The sequence below is a fragment of the Myotis nattereri genome, assembly GCF_964212035.1.
Source record: "Myotis nattereri genome assembly, chromosome: 8".
NCBI lineage: Eukaryota > Metazoa > Chordata > Mammalia > Chiroptera > Vespertilionidae > Myotis > Myotis nattereri.
Window position 1 is genome coordinate 49,622,085 of NC_138083.1, and position 26,342 is coordinate 49,648,426.

The window sequence follows — 26,342 nt, forward strand, 5'->3', positions numbered from 1 at the left end:
GTATTGCTTCTTAAATATCTCTCTCTTCCACATTGCTATAGACAAATAAACACCCACTGGCACATCTCCTCTTATTAAAGCACATTCAACAACAATCAGGAAGTATGACAAACTAAATATTGAGCCATAACTTCAGAAGTTCTTATTGGGCACATTGTAAAAACATGTCGTTGTCTGTGTTACTTCTATAAAAGTGAAGGTTCTCCTGTTTTCTCTTCCCCTCTAGCAACTTTGTGTATACCAAGGTCATAGCAAAGAAGAGAATTTCTTTGAAGAACCAGAAGAGTGCTGCCCTACAAGAAAGCTATGACACAGCAGAGGATCTGCAGCTTTGCCTATGGCTGACAATGGCCTAATGAACCTTCTAGGGCAGTGGTTCCCAATGTAGGGCACACGCCCCACAGGGGGACAATTCAAGAATGAGTTACTAACAGTGGATTTTTTGCATTTCTTATGTTTCTAGGGGCCACATATATAGTATATAAATATATATTATAACATATTTATGCATTTCAGTTCTCTATGTTTTGAAACTTTATTTGTTATTTTTTCATATCACTTTATATTATTTTTTAAACTATTTCTTAGTGATTTCTTCCTCAGTACTTCAACTGTCCTTTTGTTCTTTTATTTTTCTCTTTCATGGATGCCATGTTCTTTGAAAGCTTGTTTAGACGAAGTTAATGGCCTTTTAGGCTTCCTCCACGTGAATAGGAGTTCGCTTTTTGAATAAGAATTATATGTCACAGGGGGGATCAGGATTTTAGAGATGCCTACGTGAGGCATGGCCAAAAAAGGTTGGGAGCCTTGGTTCTAGGGTAAGAACAGCTAGTCCTTTCTCTCTGCTGGGCACATGGGAGCTGGAGGGCAGCCAGTATTGTAGGACTGTCTTCTATGCCCGCACCACCAGCAGTCTCTGCCCACTGTCCACTGCTAACTCCATCAACATGCAAACCGAAGACTTCCTTCTCGGTGTTCTTCAGCACCCACCAGGCATCTGGAAATAGCACCGTCCAGGCAGTTTGGTATTTCTCTACCTTTTTGTTATTATCAGCTCTATAAGAGTGTTTAGACATATGGTTTCTCATCACCATCCCCATTAAATATTAATTTCACAGATAATATATCTATTGATGTACTATCTGTATATCCAGACTTTACACATAAAAAGAATAAGTGTAAAGCTTACTGATTTTATTAAATATAGGCTTATGGGGGCAAATAAAATATTTAAGTTGGAAGTTAAATTAAAAATAAAAAGGCTATAAACATTTAACTTCATAACTGAACACCTTTTAGGGTAATTTATTCATATATTAAAATGTGTCAAATTATATATGAAAATTGCAAATTCTATAAGTATATATTTCCAGAAAAAATTTTTAATTTCTTAAAAAATATTTTCGAGAAAAAAAAATATTTTAGCGAACTTTTAACTTTTGCTAAATAGGAGAAAGTAACTTTTAACATAACCACTTACTATATATGCATTCAGATATTATAGACATTTTCTTTTCAGCATTTGATATAAGTAATTAAATAATAATATAGATACTATTTTTATTTAATTCTCACAGCCCAAGTCACACATAAAAGCAGCAAAATCAATGAGAACATCCACAAGGCAGTCAGTGGCAACCAAGATGCGCAGGCCACTTCTCGCCCTGTGATGTTGGGATCAAGCACTGAATCAAGTCCTCCAGTCGCAGCCGCCAGTTTTTTAGCACTGATCTTGCATCTCCCTTGTATATCTTCCATGAGCTCAATTTGATGCTTCTCAAATGATACCCGAGAAAACCCAGTAAGAGAATTAAATACTAGGGAATGAGATTTTATTGGGTAGAGTTGAGCTTTGGAGGGCCACAAACCACTGTAATAGCTAGAATTGTTCTCCCATCCCTTTCACCCAATAATCAATTTTTGCTCCTTTGTGGGGGGCCGAGGGGATGATTTTCAGGTAGGAAGTTATTGTGCCTCTAGCATTGGGGTAATTCTAACACTGATGAGACAGAGAGGACTGGCTTAGCTGAGAATCATAACACATTCACATACCAGACCTAAAACCAAGCCAATCCATAAAATTCAAAGGACTAGATAGGAAAGAATGGATATGCAGAGAATTGCAAAATGATCAATTACTTCATTATAAACTATTTTAGACAGGTATTACATATTAATTTTGATAACAATCCTATTTTTTAAAAAAAATATTTTTATTGATTTCAGAGAGCAAGGCAGAGGGAGAGGGAGAAGCATCAATGATGAGAGAGAATCACTGATTGGCTGCCTCCTGCACACCCCCTACTGGAGATCAAGTCCACAACCCAGGCATGTGCTCTGACTGGTTATCGAATCATGATATCCTGGTTCATAGGTTGATACTCAACCACTGAGCCATACTGGCCAGGCCCTACTTTTTTTTTTAATCGTCTCTACTACTAAGTAGCATATTCAACTTTTAATCAGTATATTTTTCAATCTTTTCAGACCTTAAGAAAAATTTGATATTATATGCTAGACTTGCTTATAATTCTTATTGCAAATGAGTTATTAGGTCACCTGGCCTTAGCAGAGTTTATAAGAAACTTTAATACAGTTCATAGTACTTCCTCACACTCCATAAAGAACTTTACCCCCATTTATACTGACAACACAGGGATGGTCCTTTATTACACCACAGACTTCCCTCAGGTGGTCTCCTGGCACCACTTACCACATCCAAACTATAAAACACATTATAAAACCTCCCAAAACACTGGCAAAAAGCAACCTAAAATGTAACCTTGAAGTGAATATGTGATGCAGAATAAGATTTTTTCCCTCAATATTATTTACTTCCATGCTAAATTAAAAAAATAAAGCTTACCAAACAGATCTTTGGTGCATATGGTAAGAACTCGTATGATGTTTGTAATAAGAGGTTTCAGAAGCTCATCCTGAATCACAAGGTCAGGATCTACCAATAAACATGACTGCAAAAGCCTGGACAAAGATGCCAGGTACTCGAGGAGAAAGGATACCTATTGGCAAAAGGAGATAAGTGAAACAAACATATCAGAGGAAAAGCCCATCTCCGTGATCATGTATTTTACCCTTCTATGCATTGTAAGTCACTTCCTTGTAAATAAGTTAATAAAACGCTAAAAAAATAGTAATCATAATTTTCAAAGATCTTAAATGGAACACATAGCAAAGCATTATTTTTCTCATAAGCATATCGTTAATGACCACATTAACCACCATCAACTATAATAACATCAAACCAGACAATATTTATAAAGTCAACAATTGAATTCCATTTAGAAAAAAAAAAAACCCTTAGGAAGGTTTATAAATATAATTTTTCAAGTAGCTAAATTGTAAAATCAATATTCTGAATGAAGCAGAAAAGGGCATTCCAAAGCCATAAAGCCTATAATTTTGCAAAGAAATAAAGAAAAATGACAAAATACTCATCAAGGTACACAACTGGGGTTTGGGGGAGGTAGCCAAATGCTTAATTATTACTACAAATAAAATGCAAATCATTTGAAGTTTGCTCTCAACTATCCTTCAGCATAAAATTACTAGTCTTAATTATAAAGGTAAAATTCAATCTTCCCCAATATTACCAATAAAACCATCTCTGGAATGTTGCTTATAATATTATAAGAAGTACTAGAGGGTGGTGCACCCTGTGGAATTAGGCCTAAACCAGCAGTTGGACATCCCTCTCAAAATCTGGGACTGCTGGCTCCTAACCGCTCACCTGCCTGCCTGCCTGATTGCCCCTAATCGCTTCTGCCTGCCAGCCTGATCACCCCCTAACTGCTCCCCTGCCGGCCCGATCGCCCCCAACTGCCCTCCCCTCTGGCCCGATCGCTCCCAACTGCCCTCCCCTGCTGGCCTGGTCGCCCCCAACTGCCCTCCCCTGCTGGCCTGGTCGCCCCTAACTGCCCTCCACTGCTAGCCTGATCACCCACAACTGCCCTCCCCTGCCAGCCATCTTGTGGCTGTGGGCACCACCATCTTTGAGGGGGGGGGCAGTCAATTAGCATATTCCCTCTTCATTAGATAGGATTAACTGACAAAAGTACTTTTTTTAAAAAAAAAAAATAATTTTCTGGATAGGCAAAAATTAAAGAATAAGCTGTGATGTCTCATTTATCCATTATCCCCAAGAAATGAGATAGTCCACACAATTCAACTTTAGAGAGATATTCGGAAGCACCTCTCTGTACAGGTGCGTACACCCATACACACGTTTTCCTCCCACCTCATTCTGAGGCCATTAACTTCATGTGACTGTTGTGAGGATTACATAAATGATAGAAATAAGCTCCTCATATATGTTTAGTACTATAATTACTCACTCATCCTATGAGTACTGAATGAACACCTGCCATGGGACAGGTGCTGTGTTGACACTGAGGAACCAATGGTACACACAAATCAGGTAAGGCCCTGCCTTTGTGGAGCTCTTCATAACCTCTGACTTCATCTGTCCTCATGTTCTGCACCAGCCCCTCTGGCCTTGCTTCTTTTTGGCCAAACATGCCCCTGCTTTGTCCCACAGGACTAGCTTCCTCACTTACTTCAAGTCACATGTCACTGTCTGAAAGGCCTCCCGACCACCTTATGTGGAAAAACTCTACCCTCCCAACTATGACATCACGTCCCTTCCCCTGCTTTAGACTTTCTTCTTAGATGTCCACCAATGACATCATCAGGCCTATATGGATTTGTTCTTGATCTTTGTTTTACTCACGTAGGGAAGATGCTGGTATACACCATGTCCTTGCGAAGGCACTTAAAGCAAACAGACACACACTCACCTGAGCCCCCGTGTGTTCCACCGGGGGTGACGAAGGCAGCGGGGCCTTGAGTTCCTGGACACATGTCTCTATGAGGGTGGCATCTGCAATACTGTTTAGGACAGAAAAAGAAAACCCTTCAGATGATTAGTAGGCTTCTAACTAAAGATCAATTAGTCAGAATTTGAAATCTGAATGTAACCTTTAATAGAATTCAAGAGAAAGGATTTTTATAAAGATAGTCAATGTTTATAAAAAGCTATTGTGCAACACAGGAAAAGATCTTATCAGGTAAATGTGGGAAGCAAAGAATTCTGAAGAAAAATATCTGACGAAATCTTATTAAAACATTACTTCTAATCCCCATATTAACCCCACTGAGTAGGTGTCATCAATGACACTCCAAATAGTAACTTTCCCAAGGCTGCAACACAAGTGAGTAAATGACCTCTAAGTAGACCTTAAGTTGGACTGAACTACATATCTAAGGCCTTTCTTACTATACCATATAACCAATAAGAAAATCAGAAAAAGTTATGTCAGAGGCTTATTAATATTAGATAAATGAATGAACCAAATCATAATTTCCCTAAATTCTATGAGAATACTTTCAGTCTCCATAACTAAATAACTCCAAATGAATTTTATGATCTTTCAACACATGGACATTATTCTTCTATGACCACGAGGGAGCTAAATCCCCAAACTCCTTCCTTCCAGTTAGAATGACCAAGGGGACTGACTATTCCTTGAGTGTGGTGGAAGATAAGTAGGGCTTAGAGCCTCTGAATTTTATGAAATCAGGATTTTTTTTGAGGGGGTGGGCTTAATAGTCAATATAACAAACCAATACGAGCGGTTTAATGGATCTAAAATAAAAGTTGTCAGTACAATTCTGGCAAAAGCAAAAACCTGCAGTCTAATGAGCCTTCAAATGATGAAGAAATATCCAGAACATGAAGCCATACAGTGAGTCATGAATACAGCCTGTGGGATTCACCTCCACCACCATGGCTCTCTGGGAGTACTTCTCTCTTACCCACAGAGCAGCTCTATGAGCCGAGCCTGTCGGAAGGCAGATGCCGTGTCTTGTGGAGCAATCACCAGGAGGCTGTCTGAGAGGCTGCAAATAGCTGACAGCAGGGGTGGGGTGACCAGGATGCATGGTCTGGGCAGGAGAGCAGAAAGGGAAGAGTCATGAGGGAGCCGTGGGGACACTGTTTCAGGCTGACCTAGGATTGAAAACAAGCATAAAAATGTCACTATTTGGTTAACTTTGCAGTTATGTGCAATAGTCTCAAACTCTGATGATCAGAGGAAAGTTCCTGAACGTGCCCAAGAGAGGTGGAATTCCCTGAGTGCTTGACGCATCTCAACCCTGAGGATGGGGAGTTAGACATCCACCTCTACTGTGTGCGCACGTACATACATGTACACTTGTGAATGTGTCTGCATATCCATGCACACAATACACAAGTGTGTGCATATACATGTACACATGGGTGTCTCTGTGTGCATGTACATGTACACGTGTGTGTGTGCCTTGGATGAAAGTGCAAGGGCCCAATAAGAAAGGCAGAGCATGGTGTTGTGTCCCAAGCACTCAGAAACAGAGGAACAAATACACCGTCCACAACCCTTTTTCTGAGATTCGGGACCAGTGTGTTTCAAACTCAAAATAGTGTTAGATTTTGGAAAGATAGTAACTACAAATACCACATGTTAATTGACACCTCCAGCAGGATCTTGGCAACAGCATAACAACACCTCTACACGTAGCATGTGCACAACCACAGTAGCAAACGACTAGAGGGCAGGTGCTGCAGCCACATGCACTCAGGTATGAGCGAGGGTTCTCACAAGTGAGTCAGAAAACATTCAGTGTTCAGAGACTCTGGGTTTTAGAACTGACAACATGAGACTGGAGCTTCCCTAGAAGACTCGGCAGGGAATAGCTAAAAAGAAAGCTGATCTGCCTCAAGATTCTCTTTCATGACCCTCACTCCTTACTTCTTTTTTAAAGAAATATTATATTTTAAATAAATTCAGTTTAACAAAAAGTACAAAGAATTCCATATACCTTCAGCGAGATCCCTAAATATGAACACTTCATCACATTTTAGCTATTTACCTACCTTTCTTCTTATGTACTACTAGAGGCCCAGTGCACGAATTCGTGCACGGGTGGGGTCCCTCTGCGTGGCCTGCAGAGATTGGGCCCCAGCTAGCACTCCCAGCCTCACAGCCCTGCCTAGTACCCCACCTTGACGTGGCGCCACCCCCTCACCTGCTCTACCATCCTGCTTGCAGGACAATCGATTGGGACCGGTCCCCAGCCCGGCTCCCTCAGCACCTGGGAGCTGGGCAGTGGCCCTGGCCCCGCCGCCACTGGTCAACATCTGCGGGGCAACCAGCGGGGTGACTGGGTCCCCACTCACACCCACCTTGGCCTGGCACCTCCCGCTTACCTGCTCCACCATCCCTCTGCAGTCCTACTCTCATCAGGGCCTATCGGGGCTGGCAGTGCCTCCACTGCCACCTGCTGCCAGCGCTGCATCACCAATGCCCACCATGTTCCGCGCCACCCCCTGGTGGTCAGTGCACGTCATAGCAAGTGGTCGAACTCCCAGTTTCCCGGTCCAACAACTGCCCAAGGGGGCAATTTACATATTAGGCTTTTATTATATACTAGGGGCCCGGTGTACGAAATTCGTGCACTGGGTGGGGGGTGGGGGGGGGGAGAGTGTCCCTCAGCCCAGCCTGCCCCCTCTCACATATTGGGAGCCCTCAGGCGTTGACCCCCATCACCCTCCGATCGCCTGATCGGCCCCTTGCCCAGGCCTGACGCCTCCGCCAGAGGTGTCAGGCTTGGACAGGGGACCCCCATCTCCCCCTGATCACTGGCTCTGGCCCCCGCCCAGGCCTGAGGCCTCTGGCCCAGGAATCATGCCTGGGCAGGGGACCCCCATCTCCCTCTGATCGCTTGCTCCACCCCCCGCCCAAGCCTGACGCCTCTGACCCAGGCTTCAGGCCTGGGCAAGGGGACCATCATATCCCCCCAATCCCTGGCTCCGCCCCACACCCAGGCCTGATGCCTCAGCCAGAGGAGTTGACCCTCATCACCCTCCGATCACCAATCACCGGATTGGCCCCTTGACCAGGCCTGAGGCCTCCGGCAGAGGTGTCAGGCCTGGGCAGGGGACCCCCAGCTCCCCGCGGCCGCAGGCTCCGCCCCTGCCCAGGCCTAAAGCCTCTGGCCTAGGCGTCTGGCCCGGGCAGCGGGGACCTGCAGTGGCAGCGGGTGGCGCCGCAATCATGGGCTTCGCTTTAGGCCCAGGCAAGGGACCCCTAGCTCCTGGGACTGCCAGCTTCGACCGTGCCCAGCTCCCATCGCTGGCTCCACCCCTACTTCCTGCTATCACTGGCCAGGGCGGCAAAGGCGCCTGATTCTCCGATCATGGCTGGGGGGCAGGGCAAAGGAGGCCCTGGGGCCGCCTTTGCCCTGCCCCCCAGCTCTTAGCTCCCCCCTGGGTTTCAGATCACTGTCAGTGGCAGGGGGCTTCTTCCTGCTTTCCCTTTCACCTCCCTGCATTGTGCCTACATATGCAAATTAGCCGCCATCTTGTTGGCAGTTAACTGCCAATCTTAGTTGGCAGTTAACTGCCAATCTTAGTTGGCAGTTAATTTGCATATAGCCCTGATTAGCCAATGAAAAAGGTATCGCCGTACGCCAATTACCATTTTTCTCTTTTATTAGTGTAGAGGATTTGTAAGTTGCAGACAAAATCCCCTTTAATTTCCTAAACAGGGATTTTGTTTTTTATAATCACAGGACAATTATCAAAACCAGGAAATTAACAATGAAGCAGCAGTACTATCTAATCTACCTTTTCCAAATCACACATATTATCCAATGAATGTCCTCTATAGCAGCAGTCGCCAACTGGTGGTCCGCGGAACACTGGTGGTCCATGAGATCCGAAAGTTTGGTGACCACTGCGCTACAGCAAAGGAAAAAGTACTTTTCCTTGTTTGGATCCAGGTTGAGATCATACTCAAGTCCTCACCTGGAGGAGCTGCTCCGTCGTGCTTGGTCTTTCAGGACCTGACACTGGTTATGTGGTAGGTCAGATGCTGGGAGTTTCCTCCTGAGGAGACCTTCAGCACACCACATCAGGAGAATCATGATTCCTCCTTGTCCCATTATTGGTGGTGTGAACTTTGGACCTTTTGATCAAGGTGGGGTCTATTATGTTTCTCCACTATAAAGTTATAATTTTTCCCTCCATAATTAATTCTTTCAGGGAGGCACTTTGGGACTATATATTATAAAGAAAGATATTATTTTTTGAATCAAATAAAACTGGGAAAATTAAATTTAGGTACTTCTACAGAAATAGTTCAAATGGCTTTAAGGGAAATTTTTAAATACTATTCACAAACTATGTGTTACATGTCTGTCTAAGGCAAGCATGCAGCAGAGAAGAACATGAGCAAAACAGGAGGAGCACATCATTGAGGAAACTCAAACTCACTCAATATTTTCAATATAATTTTTATATTTTATCTGGACAGAATTATCCCAGTTATCTATATGTATAATACTCAAATAGACTAACATTCTTATTTTGTAGTAATTGAACTTTATAAATCAAATGTAGGCTTAAAGACCATGAGACCCTGTTAATGGTTTTCTTATAACATAAAATAATTTTCTTTTAGAAAAGTTAGAAACTAAATTTAAAAATGCAAAGCTGGATGTCTAAAGGGGCCCTAATGTATATGCCAGAAAAAATACTTGTTATCCTGTTCTAAGTCACACTGGGACATGATAATCCCCAAGTTAATCAAGAAGAACAGAATAAGAAATAAAAGGACTAACCAGCTGCACTGGAAAATCCTGCCAGACGTTCCAACTGAGGGAACTAAAATCTCATTATCACTTATAAGAAATTGTATCTTAATACTATTTAAAGACATCTAAGCACCACACACTGCTCTGGTGTTGAGGCTCACTGACAACTTAAGTACAGTGCTCTCCAGCACCGTACAAGGACTGTGAAGACTCCACAAAAAGGTGAGAACACTTTTTCTGTCAAATACATACACTGAAGAGATTGGTGATAGGCAAAACTGTGCATGAATATACATTCTAAGCACAGTCCTTGAAAAGAAAATAGTCCAAATCAAGAGTAATGAAACAAAAAAACCCACACAAGTGTACATATGTCCACACAAAAAACTGTACATAAATGTTCATAGCATTATTATTCAAAATAGCCAAGCGAAACAAATACAAATGACCATCAACTGATGAATGGGTAAATAACAGATGGTATATTGATGCAGTAGAATATTATTTGGAAATAAAAAGGAATTAAGTATTGACACATGCTATTACATGGATGAACCTTGAAAACATCATGCTAAGTGAAAGATATCAGACACAAAAGGCCACATGTTGTATGATTCCATGTACATGAAATGTCCAAAAACGGGCAAATCTATAAAGAGGGAAAGTATATTAATGACTGTGTAGGGCTGGGGAGGATGCGGGAGAGGGGCAGTGACTGCTAATGGATACATGGTTTCTTTTGGGAGTGATGAAAATATTCTAAAACAGATTGTGGTGACAGGTGCACAACTCTGTGAATATATTAAAACCAATGAATTGTGCCCTTAAAATGGGTGGACTGCATGGCATTGAATTATATTTCAATAAAGTTGTTTAAAAAAGAGTAATATAACATAGTCTTAGAGATAAATATTCATGAAATTCGTTATCAAATTTTATTTTGTATTCTGTATCCTTAGCTATTTGAACAATCTGAGTTTGCTCCTTTTGAGCTCAAGAAAATCAAATAAGTATTTCCTACAATTAAACACTTTCGTATATTGTCAATATAAACTGCTAAAAACCAAAATGGGAAATTGTTTAGGAAGTTATGGAACAAATATTGAAATAAAAATTCAGACTAATGTCTTAAGCAGGTATTTCTGAAGTTTTAGAAAGCATTTTCTGCGCAGACGCTTATACTTCAGTGTTTAAAATTACCTTCTCTTTAGATAGTATATTCCCTGCAGGTTAGGAATTTAATGCTAAATTATAACCTTCAAGTATAATTATATATGTACATGTACATGTATATACATTTGGAAGCATAATAGAGTTGGAAGCAGTCCCTAACACAAAGTATAAAGTTTACATATTGCCATTAACAAAAATAAATCCGAGGCTACTCATTACTCATTTGAAATAAAGATTCCATGGATTCTGTGTGCTTTAAAATGGAAGCACAATCTTTGAAAAACACTCAGGATAAGAATCTCTTCACTTTCACAATCACTGTGATAAATTAAAGTGTTTTTTCAAAGGAGGGGAAAAAATGAAGTTAACTATATTCATAGTTCCCCAGTTATCTATGTTTAACTAAGAAGGAACCATATGGCAGCCAGACTATTTTTGGGATGGCAAATTCCCACTTATTAGTTAAAAGTATTTGTTTTGTTACTCTCTGATATATGTATTCTAATTTATTCCATCATGTTCTGTGACATTTCGTTTTTTTCTTATCTAGACATTTTGTTCTGGGACTTATTTAATTTTGGTCTTATCTAGACATTTACTTTCAAAATTTCTGTCTGGACCAACTTGTCACTTTTCTTTCTGAAAGTGGAATGTCTTTCTAAAGGGTACCTGGAGCCACAAACTGGTCATGTGAGGCTTCCGGGAGAGACGCAGCTGAGGTCACCGGTGATGATAGTCCCACACTCCCCGATGAAGATGCCACCTATGGATCAGCAAGAAAATTGTTACACACGGAAAATGAAGCACAAGCAGTATATACACAAGACAGACATCCTTAAACAGAAGGTTTATGGCAAAACTACATTTGCTAGTCGAACTAGAAAACGTTCCATATTTTGAGAGTCATCACAGTTTTTGAACGGCCTTTTCTTTTTTAAATTGATTTTAGAGAAAGGACAAAAGAGAGAGAGAGAGAGAGAGAGAGAGACAGTGATGTGAGAAACACTGACCTGTTGCCTCCCACACACGCCCTGACCAGGTATGTGCTTTGACGGGACTGAACCTACCACCTTTTGGTGTTTGGTATAACACTCCAACCAATCCAGGGACACCAGCCAGGGCTTGAGTGGCATTTTCTACTTTTTCTTATAGGACCTGCTACAGTTTTTGTAAATTAGTAACTGACAGGAGTGAGGTTTTGATTTGAAGCCCATTAAGATTATTAAGGTCCCAATAAGACCTATTTTCTCTTATTACCTAAATGTTAAAAGGCTGAACTATACAACTTTACCTATAAATTCACTGTGTCCTTGAGATATTTTGCATTTTTTTGTTTTTTATTACCTTATCTTTCTATTTATTTATTTTTAGACTCCACATATAAGAGAAATCACATGGTATTTGTTTCTGTCTGAATTATTGCATTTAGCATAATACCCTTGAGGTCCTCCCTTGTTGTTGCAAATGGCAAGATTTCATTCTTTTTTATGGCTGAATAATATTTCATTCCATACTTAACACTGTTATTTCTTTTTTTAAAAAATATATTTTATTGATTTTTTTACAGGGATGAAGGGAGAGGGATAGAGAGCCAGAAACATCGATGAGAGAGAAACATCGACCAGCCGCCTTCTCCACACCCACTACCGGGGATGTGCCCGCAACCAAGGTACATGCCCTTGACCAGAATCGAACCTGGGACCCTTCAGTCTGCAGGCCAACGCTCTATCCGCTGAGCCAAACCGACCAGGGCACACCATAATTTCTTTATCCGTTCACCCATTGAAGGATAGTTAGGTTGTCACCATATACTGCTTATTGTGGAAAAAAAAAAATGCTGCAATGAACATGGGATGCATACTGGTATATCTCTTTGAGTGAATGTTTCCATTTTCTTTGGATTAATTTATTGATTTCTTAACTCAAAAGAGCTTTGTAAAGTTTCAAATGACACACACAAATTTTAATAGTGCCTATGAAAAAATTACCATAAGTACTAAAATATTTTCTTACCTCTCCCCATATTGTAAAAAAAAACTCTTTAAAAACTTAGGCAATATGCCAACACTATGTTTCAGAATACAACTTTTTTTGAAACATTAAATATAACAAATTCTGTAGTAGGAAAACACAACTTCACTAAAGTTTTATAAGATGAAAAGATTGTGTGGCCTTCCTCAATTTGAAGAAGCCCAAACTGATGAGTTTGGCACCTCTTATGTGAAAAATACCGTAGGTCCATGTCGGTGTACACAGAAGGCCTGAGCTGTCAAGTGAACTTAGGAGTCAATCCTGCCTCACACACTCAAATACTATAACCCTCCCCACATACTGATAGCATATTTACCCTAACACTTCAAGTAGGGTATCTTAGACTTGATATATAAAATAGAATGAAAGCAAAAACCAAGGTTATATTCATTCACAATTTCTGATAATACAAAAAACATAAATTGGAAGAAAATGGTAGATGAAATTAATATACAGTTTTTAAAGTTCCCTCATTCAACTTGAAGACCTTAATCGTCTCTCATCACTTGAAGTTTGACATTTTACAAAAACAAGAAATAAGTGATAGGAACCAGTAGCCAAGAATGTAAGCTACACACATAAAGTTATCTAAAAAATAAACCTAGAAAAATTTCAGTCTAAGTAAATAACTCATAAACAGGCATGTGTTGTTTTATTTTACACTCAGTGTAGTCACATTAACATTTTTTAGATTAGCACCGAAATAAAAAAGTTAAGAACACGGAGACTTTGTGGGTCCCAGTGGATCCCGGAGGGATCAATAATCATCTCTACCTAATCCTCTTAGTTTGGGTCTTAGCAGATACCTTGTGTATGTGCATCTGTGCACACGCAAACTCATTAGACTTGAGTCATTAAAATGGCCTACATGCAAAACCACAATCTAGACTTTCTCTCACTTTCACATCTGCCACATGACACATCCTGAGATTTCGCATTTACCTCCATATAATAAGACAAATGAAACTGTGTTTTACTTGAACTGAGTCTATATACTTGTAGCCTTATCACCACACTGGTATTACAGAGGCAATGAAAGCCTACCAGTGCAGAGAAACTGATGCTACTTAAACTACAGAGCTAAAAGACTCACATTTTGCTTATAAACACTAAAAAAAAAACCTTTCATCAATGTGCTTATAAATAGATTTCTAAATCATGTTTCATTGTAAAATAAACAGTTACAATTGTAAGAGAATCTTTCTGAAATAGCAAGAAACACAAAGCCATTTACCATATCAAAGTAGAATTTGAGTTTAAAAACAATTTCTTGTCTTATGAAGAAATTGTATCAAATGTTCAAAAACTGTTTCTTGGTAATCTGCCTTACAGAAACAAAGGAGCTCACTGGATACTTTAAACATTTTTCAAAGTTCATTTAGGAGTTGCATATTTTATTTGTCAAAATGAATTCATAATACCTTTCATCCTCTTTCATCAAAAGCAGCATCGGTGCCTAAACAGTTTATTTTTTAAAAATTTAAAAGATAACAAAGGTAGAAAATGAAGATTTGTGGTATGAAAAAAGATAGGGTACAAAACTGCTCACATTTTTAAAACATGGCAAAAATGAGGTGATTGTCCTTGGCCTGCTCTCCAGTCTATGAAATAACTTTCAATTACCATCAAACAAAAGTCAAGCCATAATTCTCTAATGCCAATTTTAATGTTTCATGCCATTTTACTCTGCTGAAATATCTTTCTATCTGTATCTTCACAGCTATTACATATTATCTCTTCATAGCCAAAAACAGACTCAGCTCTCTTGGCTAACCCTTATCTAAAATCCCTTAGAAACTTCTCAAACCTTCTATTTTCCCATGTTTAAAAATTGTGAGTGGGTGCTTTAGGTCAGAGAATGGCAGCATAAGAGATTCCCTGGCCTCTCCCCCTGGAATTTCAACAAGTTAACTAAATATAATTCAACAAAGAATTCCCTGCTCAATATAGAGGCCCACCTGTGAGACCTGCCCATTGAAGGCGGGGAATAAACGCAGAGGTGGGAAGGGAGGAAAGCTCAGCTGGCCCACAGGTGCAGCCCTGTAGCTAGAAGCTCTTGGCTCTGCCTACAGGGGAGGACGCCAGGGGAGGAGATCCTAATATGACAGGAGAAGAGTTGACTTTGGGTGGTGGGCACACAGTGCAATATATACAGATCTTGTAACATAGAAACCCGCACCTGAAACCTATATGTTCATGTTGACCAATGTCATTCCAATAAATTTAATTTTTTAAAAGGGGGAAAATGTGAATAGACTTGTACCCTATCTTTTCTCATAGTACAATCCTCATGTTCTTCCGTTATTCTCTCTTGTTTTTTTTAAAGACTAAATTTGGTCATAAAGCTGTTATAGCACACTGGTATGTACTAGGTAAAAACACCTATCTAGTTTGGATACTTCTGAGAACTAGAAAAGTGACTCAGGAGGAAGAAAAACAACTACTACATGGGGATGGGGACACTGAGCTAGACAGTAGCCATCTCTGAACCGGCTTATTTACTAGGGCAATACCCCCGAGGTGACAATGACACCCCTTACTCTATGTGTAATTTACAAAATTCCAATCCTTCCAGAGCCAAGCAACTGAACTAATATCTGTTAGATTACACCATCAAGTCCCTATGGTATAATCTAAGGATCTGACCCAAATCAATCATAGAGCTTTCCTTAGAAAGACAAAATGGAAAAACAAAACACCAATCAATAAACTGCATCCTTTGTTAAAACTGTGAGATACACTAAACAGTTATATAAATAACCACATAAGCTTATTGGCAAGATTTCCATCATGCAACTGATACTTCAATTTGTAATTTTAAAATTTTCTTATACCTGAGAAAGGTTTAGTTGGTCTAGGTACTGAGAGCTTATGTTTAAAGTAATACTGGTATAATAAATAAATTCTCCAGATTTTTCTCCTGTTGGGACAGAGAGAGAGAATATGTCGGGCATGGTAAGATGAGCAAAATTAGGGTAATTAAACTACTTCGGTGAATAAAAATCCCTAATTTGGTAAAAAGCCACTGATGCCCAAACTCTTCTGTTTGGAAGTCAAAAAAGAAAGAAAAGAGTTGACTGTAAAAATTCTAATGGATAATACCAGTCTTTTGAGAAACATCAATAAATAAATCTAACATAGGACTATATATAAAATTTCTTTTAAAAAACAGATTCTATTGCTACATATTTCTCAAAACGTATGTTGCATCCTAACACAAACAAGTTAAAGGCTTTCACATTAAAAGAGGTGCTTCTATTTGATTACAACAAATAATATATTTCAAAAGTTTTTCTCAGAAAATCCAGTATACTAATCTGTAAGATTTATGTTATTATAAAATTGAGAAATACAAGAGTTTGATTTGCTTTCACTTTTTGTACTTAAGTCTTTTTGTATAGGATAAATACAACTTGATATTTACAAAATAACTAAGATAGCCCAACATTAAATAGAGCAATTACTTTTTACTGTACACCTACAATGAGCAAAGAACTGAAAAATGTACAGATTTTTTAGGTCAATAGCCCTTTAAACAAACAGGGTAACCTAAGAAGAATTACTTTTAAGCACATATTAATGCTGCCCATCTGTGAACTAAATAAACTCCTTTTTGCATTTAATCATATTATTTCTCTTATTGAGACAAAGATAGATACTATTTCTAGCTTGGAAAGGAAAGCATGACATCTAGTGGAACCAGGGAATTATTCTACTTTTCCAAATAAAGGTTCAATTTAGCACTGAAAACCAACTCTTCTCTTTTGAGTCTAGAAAAAAATAAAAAACTATTAAAATTGTAGGAAGAAGTACCAGTCTCTTGAGAAACTGTGTGGTAAGTGACTCCTATTAATGCCTGTATAATAGCTATTATTCTCATACTGTTGTGCTCCTAGAAGCACAGGTGACAAGCTTTTCTGTCCTAGGGTCTACTAACACAGTAATTGTTCCAAAAACACTTTACAATAAAACATACTGTGTTCCAGTGGAGAATAAGTGATTCTGTGTGCTTGTAAAACAAATGAAAACCAGTATCATTTATTATTTATAAATATTTAGTGTGTCAAACTTTTTAGAATATAGCAATGTATGAATGGGAAAAAAAGGGCAGGTATACATAAATTCCAGGTATCCTATATAATAAAAGGGCAATATGCAAATTGACCCTAACAGCAGAACAGCTGGGAATGACCTGTCACTATGACACCCACTGACCACCAGGGGGCAGATGCTCAATGCAGGATCTGCCCCCTGGTGGTCAATGCACTCCCACAGGGTGAGCTCTGCTCAGCCACAAGCCGGACTGACTGCTGCAAGCGCAGCGGCGGTGACGGGAGCCTCTTCTGCCTCCTTGGCAGCACTAAGGATGTCCAACTGCAGCTTGGGCCCCCTCCCCAGGGAGCGGGCCTAAGCTGGCAGGTGAACATCCCCCAAGGGGTCCCGGACTGCGAGAGGGCACAGGCCGGGCTGAGGGACTCCCAAGTGCATAAATTTTCGTGCACTGGGCCTCTAGTTTCATATAATCAAGAGGAGCTTCTAATGCATGTGTGTGGAAATGTGTTCATTAGTGCCACCTGGAATCTTTGAATTGGGTCAGGTGTCTCCAAACTGCTTTGGTCTTAAGCAAAATTTCAAGGTAATCAAGCATTATTAATCAGTTAAGATCTGTTCACCTCTTCTACAACTATTATAAAAATTTTAAGTTTTGGTTGAATCAGAAAAGATAGGAGAGGATGAAAACTCATCTAAAAGGATAGTCAGTGTAGGGACATGAGCAAGGCAGCCCCTTGATTTGCTCAGCCAGAACTTCAAGTAAATTGCAGCTGTTATAACCAAACAAACCTTAGAATCCCTATCAGGCTTCTCTCTCCAATATGTAAATTCAAATCGTTTCACAGATTCAAAAGGAAGCACTTATGAATTCTTTGAAAGTACCATTGTTTCCGAAGTGGAGAGAGAACTAGGGTCTCGGTCTTGATGGGACATTCTAGATGGAGCCCTCCAAAACTTGAGTGAGTCATCCAAACCTGTGACAACAGGAAAACAGTCAACACGAATAGTCTCCTGGGTTCTGTAACAATTAACAGAAAAACAGTTATCACATGAAACCAGTGAAGAACTAAGATATGAGGTTGGCCTAATTTTTATTTGCCTAATTAATTTATATGTAAAGCTTGTTTTACAGAAAATTTAATACAATTAGCTGACTGTGCTTTAGCTTAATCTAACACAATTTATCAAGAGCACCAGGTCTTGATAAATTGTAAATGTAATGGGCATAAGAATCACACAGAGCTTGTTATAGCAGTTCCTGGGTCCAATTCCAGAACATTTGTCCATTCCCCAAATCAGGGAGGGCCCCTACATTTGCATGGCTCCAGGGCCAAACTGAGTAACACAGATCCAAAGACATCCAAACAATTAAATGGGTCACTTTCCTAATATAGATGGACATTCAGAATGTCCAAAATGTCATCAAATATAATTTTCCTCTTAATTTTTCCAAGAAATGAGCAGAAAAGTGAATTAGAAATTTACTTTTAAATATCTCATGATAAAGAAACTTCATGTCTCCAATTTACTCTTAAATGTCTCAGAAAAAAAATACATACATACGTACACATATGAGTAAATTTTATTCATACACATGGCATGAGGGCAAATATAATAAAATGTTAACATTTGGGAATTCTTGTACCTTTTCTGTAAGTGTGAAATTATGTCAAGATTTTTAAAAAATTACTTTAAAATTAATTTTAAAATTTATTTTTATTTTTAAATCATTAGAAATTAATATAAGACATAATTATTATCTACGTGCTAAGGTCTTATGCTCCAAGAGAATCTACAAACAGAAATGAAAAAGTTTCAGCAAGATATTTTGATAAATGAGTAACATGCCAAATATAAATAACTTTTGCTATATTAGCAAAACAAATTAGAGAACTTAGTAGGTCTTACTCTTGATTGCCTAGGAAGAACTTTTCCAAAGTTCAAGAGAATAGTAGAGGAAAGTATAAAACTTTGCTGAAGGGTATGAAAACTTATGAAACATTTATATAATTTCAGAAATGGTTTCTATTAAGTATTTATAATGTAGAAAAATGCTTAGGCAATGTTTAGTGAAAGAAGGGGATACAAAAATGTACATAAGATATGAATACAATTATATAAAACAAACAAAAGCTATAGAGAGGAAGATGCCTGGAGGAAAATACACTCTAACGCAACAAAGGAAATATCTGGATAGTGGGACCAGAGGAAAAGAACAATTTTTCCTGTGTACTTGGCATTATTTTTCAAACATCTTATAATACACTCGTCTTTAACAGTTTAAAAGGTGTTACATTTTATAAAAATCCTATATAATAAAGAGGTAATATGCAAATTGACCGTCATGCCCTCGCACAAGGTGGCTGCTCCCATGTGGTCAAAGATGGCCATCACAAGATGGCCTGCAGGGGAGGGCAGTTGTGGGTGACAAGGCCTGCAGGGGAGGGCAGTTGGGGGGACCAGGCCAGCAGGGGAGGGCAGTTAGGGGCAACCAGGCCAGCAGGGGAGGGCAGTTAGGGGCAACCAGGCCTGTAGGTGAGGGCAGTTAGGGGAGAGCAGGCCAGCAGGGGAGGGCAGTTGGGGGTGAGCAGGCTGGTGGGGGAGGCAGTTGTGGGCGATCAGGCTGGTGGGGTAGGGCAGTTGGGGGCAAGCAGGTGGGGGGGGGGGGGAGCAATTGGGGGTGATTAGGCCGGCAGGCAGAGTGGTTAGGGGCAATCAGGCAGGCAGGCAGGTGAGCGGTTAGGAGCCAGTGGTCCCAGATTGTGAGAGGGCTGTCAGACATCCCCCGAGGGGTCCCAGATTGTAGAGGGTGCAGGCTGGGCTGAGGGACACTCCCACCCCCAGCTATGCACAAATTTTGTGCACTGGGCCACTAGTTTAAATATAATGTACCTACCGTTTAAATCACTGCTTTCTGAAGTTCCATTAGGAGCAGAACAACTCGAATAAAAGGTATACAGTCCCAGGTAACAATGTTTCACCATCTGATGCAAATGTTCATAGAAATGGCAGTGATACAAGAGAGCCTGCAGCGCGGGCTTTCCTACCAGCGACAGACCAGAGTCCTCATCATGGACACAGGGGCCCTGGAGGAAAAGAGGGAGAGAAAGAGAGACAGTGAATTATCACATGATTTCATCAAAAAGACTCACTGTCTCCCTACACTCCCCAGGTGCGACCTGGCCTCTCCCCTGCCTGTCCTGTGCAACAGACTGAGGGCATTACTTCCCAGCACTCTAGGTCTTTGTGGCCTAATGATCCACTGAAGGCAGAGGCTCCACTCCATCTCTTGAGGGGCCATTTTATTTAAAATTCTTCTATAAAATGGTGCAACTTTAATCAAGTAATTATGTACTTGAGCCATAAATTCAAAAAGCTACTTTACAACCTACACAAAACAGTAAGTATTAAAATATCAGAAATAATGTGGTCCAAGTAATTACATTCACAATTAGTCTTCATACCTATGAATAAGCTAGATAAAATACATGGCCCCTCAATATTCACAGTGAAAGCTGCCTGCCACTTTCCTTTCCGCTGAACTAACCCTGCCAAGGGGAACAGCCAGAGGCACCGATGCACACTTCCCACCAGGAAATTACAACTAAAGAAAAAGGATGATTAACAGCTTAGAAAAACTTGAGATATGATATAAACTCACAGTGCAAGAAATAAATAAATAAAAATGTTAAGGTTTGGAAAAAATCACCCAAATAAATATTTTTAATCACACACACACAGGCCAGAGTGGTCATGGTCCTGGAAGCAGAGATTAGAAAGTGTAACCACAGCCCAATTAAGTGGATCTGTAGCGAATTACTGGTTTTCACTTTTTAGAATCAACCTACATAGATAAAAGGAGGCTGCAGAAGAGAATGTAAATGCAACCAGCCTTCACAAAGTAAAAGTAAAGATAAAACTGGCAAAGATTAGCAGAAATGGGGAGAAGCTACTAATAAAAGGATAGGAACATCTTAGCCACATCCTCTTGCCTTCTAAATGGAGCCAAGAGACGGGATCCATAGATAACAGGACCAGAAACAGCAGGCAACCAGTGGAGAAAGTAAGAAGGTAATAGAACTATATTGGAGGAGATTGTTTAAATGAGCTAAATTCTATGTGTCGACACAGCACAGGAACAAACATTATTGCAAACATGCTGAAGCATTAAAATCAGTAGGAGACAAAGCTGTCTCTGTGAATGGAGAGATATAGTGAATTTCATTGTAAATTCATTCAAAATACTTTTAACTTCTCAAAGAAAACCAAATGATCTGAAATATATACATATTACCCAACCATTATTCATTTTTCATTTGATTTAGTTTAACTAAACATTAAGCCTGAATCTCCACAGGCCCAAGCTTCCTAGTGGCAATAGCATATTAACAACAGAGCTTTACTCAGGCTGTGAAGCCAAGCCCAGAATACGCACAAAGATGGCCTGACTCAGGCTTTCCCGATGACTAATGCTACAAGGGCCAGAACAATGGAGCCTTTCATGCACAGGCCAGGCTTCGCTCCACAGGTCCACCAGTAATTGATGGGGCTGTCATCCCGCGCACTGGGGAGATCAGCTCAGTCCAATTGCTCTGACTCAGGATGTCTATATTCTTACCAGCCCTGCCCTCAGGTGAGTGCTGGGGCTGCCAGATCATCTGCAGAATTGCCAGGGAAGCGGAGAAGGACAGTACGTAAAGCAAGAAAACCCTTCAAATCACTAGGTGCCATTACAAATGAATTTGTGAAGAAAAAAATTAATTATGTCATAGAATATTTAATTTGAAAATATTATTTTCAAGGATGTAATAAGCTATAATATTAATATTCAAAAATATTTTACTCCTAGCATCAGAGTTCTAATATATCCATTAGCTATGATTCAGAAGGAAATGGGAACAAAATAAACGTTACATTTGTGAACAGAGAATTAATATTTTCCAGGAGAAAAAAAAATATTTTGATATATAAGAAAAATTTTAAATGCTATAATGCAATCAAGAAATTGGAAAAATGATCCTAATTACATAAGAAAACCTTAACTACATATAAATTATGAATATAGTTAAGATGATATTGCTTCTCTAAGTACTTATTGTTTTGTTAAATCAATACTCATGACTTGTGATGAAAACATTAAAGAAAATGTGCACTGATAATTATCACATTGAATATGAAAATAATCGATACTATGACTATAAATCACCACTATCTAAAACACACACAAACACGTATGCAGACAGTTTACAGCTGTGCCCACTAAGAATGCACGGAAATAATGACATCCACCCCCTCCCCCCAACAATGAGCTTATCTAGAACCCACATCTCTATCAACAGAAATCAAGGCTTTTTGAGCAGATGTCATTCCACGCTGGGGCTGGGAAAGCCTAGAACATCGCTGTACCAGAAAGTGAGGAACACTACTGAGGACATGTGGAAAGGACACGAGACCCTTCGCGAAGGGGCTCCTTTGGGACAAATCTGGAACAATTTAAATACCTAAATACACAATGACAGAAACAGACTATAACCCACGAAACAAACTAAGTTTCCTGAAGTTCGGACTAGTGTAAATAAAAAAAAAAAAAGTGTATAAAAAAATAAATGGGGAACAAAGGAAAGCTCTTCCTTAGAGTAAAATGTAATAAATGTAGAAGAAATGATGGAATTAGAAAATCACCATTTGGCAATCATTCTGTAACAACTGCTTTAGACAAGAATCTCGAGTGGAAAAAAGTTAAAACTAATGAAAGAAAATTGATGAGAAATAAACATTTATACAGTCTCAAAGTATCTCCCATAACTCCACAATGAATAACACAGGGTACTTTACCTCAACCAAGTGAGTAAAGTTAGCATGCCCAGTAATGGGTCAGAGAAAGCAGGTCTCCTGATACACTGCACTGAGAACACGTACTTCCATGGCTTCTCTGTAAAACTACGGAACCTGAATCTAATCATGAGAGAATAGGCACACCTATTTAAAGAGTATTACAGCAACTAAGTAGGCTGCACTCCTCAAAAATGCTTAGGTCACAAATGCTAAACATTCAGCAACTATTTTAGATAAAGAAGCCAAATAGACATGACAACTTGTGTAACACGTGCATAATAAACACCATGTGAGCTCTTATTTCTGTTTAAAATTACTTTACCACTGCAGCCCTAGTGGGTGGTTCAGCTGGTTGAAGTGTCACCAAAAGGTTGCAGGTTCAATTCCCTGTCAGAGCACATACACGAGGCAACTGATCAATTGATTTCTCTCTCTCTCTTTATCTCTCTTCCTCCCTCCCTCCCCCTCTCCCTCCCTCCCTCCCTCCCTCACCCTCACCCCCCCCCGCCCCCCTGTCAAGTCAGTAAAAACATATCCTCGGGTGAGGATGAAAAAATAATAATAATAAAATTACCACTACAGAGCAGAATTTATAAATCTGACCAAGCATTAGGAAAATTTCTACATTTTCTTTTAAGAGATCCTGTTGCCTTGTATGAAAATTCATCAGTAATGAAATATATATATGCTGAAACTTTAACATCAATTAATCTCAACTATCTACTAGGTAGACCATTGTTTAAAGTCACCCACCTGCCAAGTATAATCCTTTACAATTACTGATGGCATTGGAATTACAAGGAGATTCTGAAGAATAAAGGCAGCCTGAAATTTAAAAAAAAGAAGTCAATACTGCCATCTTGTTGCCACCTCTGAAATAACCAACATATCGAAATTTAGTAACAAAAACACGTATCATGAGTCAACTGCACATGTCAACAGGTCATACACACAAACATTATGAGAAACATCAAACTGCATTCCTGTTAGATGATGACCTAACAGTGGATGAAATGATTTCATTGGGAAACATATTTTCCTCCATCTCAGAATTTTATTTTTTCAAAAAAGTAATCTGTAAAATATAAACTGTTGCGGTAGCATTTAGGAAATATATTTTCATGTTTCTATTATCCCCTACAGACTAAATGCACCTATGTACACACACACACAACACACACACATACACACACCTCTCACCCTGTCTTTTCCCCTCTCTCATAGGAGATCCTCTCAATAAAATTTGCTAACTTAACAAGAGTAACAGAGGGGATCCAAAGAACGAAATTTTCAACCATCTTAACTGGAAGGCAAGAGATAATCTTTGAAGTTGGTCAATCAAGAGGACACTACCGTTTTTAACATTCCATTAAAGAGCAAGCACAGTCTTTGGATTTGTAACTAGGAACAGGCCAAGTAAGGGTGAACCCAGGAGCTGCTGTTTTTCTTATGTGCCCTAAGCAGGAGTTGATTACTGTTTTTAAACTATTTGCATCAATCATCATTTTAATAATAGGAGAAAGGAAAAAATCCACAAACTATTTGGAAGAATTAAAATAAAGTTTACTTTTCCTCTTACACGTTATGATAAATACTACCTAGTATTTAGATGGCTCCTTAACTAAAGCTTACACACATTAGCGACCCATAAACACTTAGGTAACATAAAAGTATTTTTTCCTGTAAACCTTTCCAATGTATAATAAAATAAAAGAGTTTATTAAAACATACCAAATTCTGCCTTGACCTTATCAGATTAAAGGGCTCCAATATTTACTGTGAATTAATACTTTTTTCATTCTCTACTACCATTTTATTTGGATTTTTGCAGGCATAAGAGATGATGGTCAGGGGTCAGTCCACAGTGTTCAATAGGGAGTTGGTATGATCACAGGACCATCACATGCATTTCTGAGGGAAAGGGGAGGAGGTGCTAGACAGACAGGCCTACCTCCCGGCGCACCATGCTGCATTCTGACTGGTCCAGAAGAATGTTCACCACAGTTCCCCAGAGCCCACCAGAAATGTTCTGACAGCTGTTGGCCAAGGCCACACAGCCAGTTTCTAGGGTGGTCAGTGCGGATCCTAATCCCAGAGAAGTGAACCTCACCTGTTCAAGATACGGAAGGGGGGAGGTAGGAGGAGATTAACCAATGAGCTTATATGTATATGTGCACAACCCATGGACAGACCATAGTGTGGTGAAGGCCTGGGGAGGGTGTTGGGGCCAGGTAGAGGGGTTCAATGAGGGAGACGGGAAAAGAGGACATCTATAATACTTTCAACAATAAAGATAAAAAAATAAAAATTAAAAAATTAAAAGAAAAGACTGTCAAATCAAAGAATCTGATTCCCTAATATAAATTCTTAATTTTTCTGGTACATAAGATATCATACTTTTATGACATTGTCTTGACAATCCTAAATTATAAAAGACACTGGTAGAAAACAGTGCCCTATATAAGCTTATGAATGAATAAAATCCTATTCCACGATTCAAGAAAGCAATAATATGGGGGCGGGGGGGAAGTTACATAAAAGCAAATGTCACAAAAAAATCAAAACCAGGTATAAATTAGAAAAAAAAATATAACTCACAAGACTTTTTTCTAGGGAAAGCATAGAGCACTTACATATGTTTAATGAACCAATTCCTGTCTCTTCCTCATTTTTAAAGAGACTACCAATTATTTTGTTCTACCTTCCTTAGTGTCTCTTTCAAATAAATGGTTTTAACTTTTTTGAACCTTCTTTTCAAAAAGAAGTAATGAAATTATTTTTTATAAGACATTTAGTATTCTACCCAAAATAATTTTTTTAAATGTTTCAAATAAGATTGATGTTGTGTACTAGGTTTCCCCTAGTACCACAGCTGCTCAAGTTATGCATTTTAGTGAATTTCTGACTTCTGATCCCCAAAATAGGATTGCACTGATAACTATAAAGCAACAACAAAAAAAATGTAGTCATGATATAGTCCAGCAACAAGTTCATGGGAGAAACTTGCAGGAAGTCCAAGTTCAATGTGTCTAAAAAAATGTAACCTCTAGGTTCAGATCAAATAGCTCTATAAATCAAAGTTTTTAGTATAATAGGATATAATCATTTCTTGCTTGAAATTAATGGACAATGTGCATAGTTAACAGTACTGTATTACAGACTTAAACATTTGCTAATCACAAAATTCAACAAACAAAGAGAAGGCAGGAGGAAACTGTTAGAGGTGAAGGATATGTTTATGGCATTGATGTGATAGTTTCTCCAAACACATGAAGTTGTGGATGTTAAATAGGTACAGTTTTCTGTATGACAACCATATAGAAAATTTGTTACTAATATAAAACTTTGCACTATGGGACTATTCTATTAAATGACACTCAAATGTCACTTGGCAGCTATCCTTCTAAATTGGTTGAAAATAGCTGGGATTTTCTAGTACTTTTCACTGTTCTATCTTTTTTTCTGTTTTTAATCTGTGTCCTAATGAATCTGATGAAGAGGGGGTGTTATGTACTGAAACATATCCCCCCAAAATTTATATGTTGAAGCCTTAACTCCTGATGTGACTGTATTTGAGGACAGGCCTTTCAGCAGGTTATGAA

At 39.2% G+C, this 26,342-nt stretch overlaps 1 protein-coding gene across 1 annotated transcript in view; it reads right to left on the minus strand.

Moving 5' to 3' along the window:
- The window catches only part of RTTN (rotatin), a 112,846-nt gene that overhangs the window by 25,119 nt on the left and 61,385 nt on the right, over window positions 1-26,342 (minus strand). Inside the window, exons 31-38 of the mRNA XM_081098054.1 lie at window positions 24,692-24,850; window positions 23,494-23,565; window positions 19,802-19,991; window positions 17,788-17,879; window positions 11,491-11,584; window positions 5,833-6,025; window positions 4,815-4,905; window positions 2,867-3,020 (exon numbers count right to left, since the gene is read on the minus strand). Coding sequence (XP_080954180.1) covers window positions 2,867-3,020; window positions 4,815-4,905; window positions 5,833-6,025; window positions 11,491-11,584; window positions 17,788-17,879; window positions 19,802-19,991; window positions 23,494-23,565; window positions 24,692-24,850 — 1,045 coding nt within the window. The remainder of the gene's footprint in view (window positions 1-2,866; window positions 3,021-4,814; window positions 4,906-5,832; window positions 6,026-11,490; window positions 11,585-17,787; window positions 17,880-19,801; window positions 19,992-23,493; window positions 23,566-24,691; window positions 24,851-26,342) is intronic.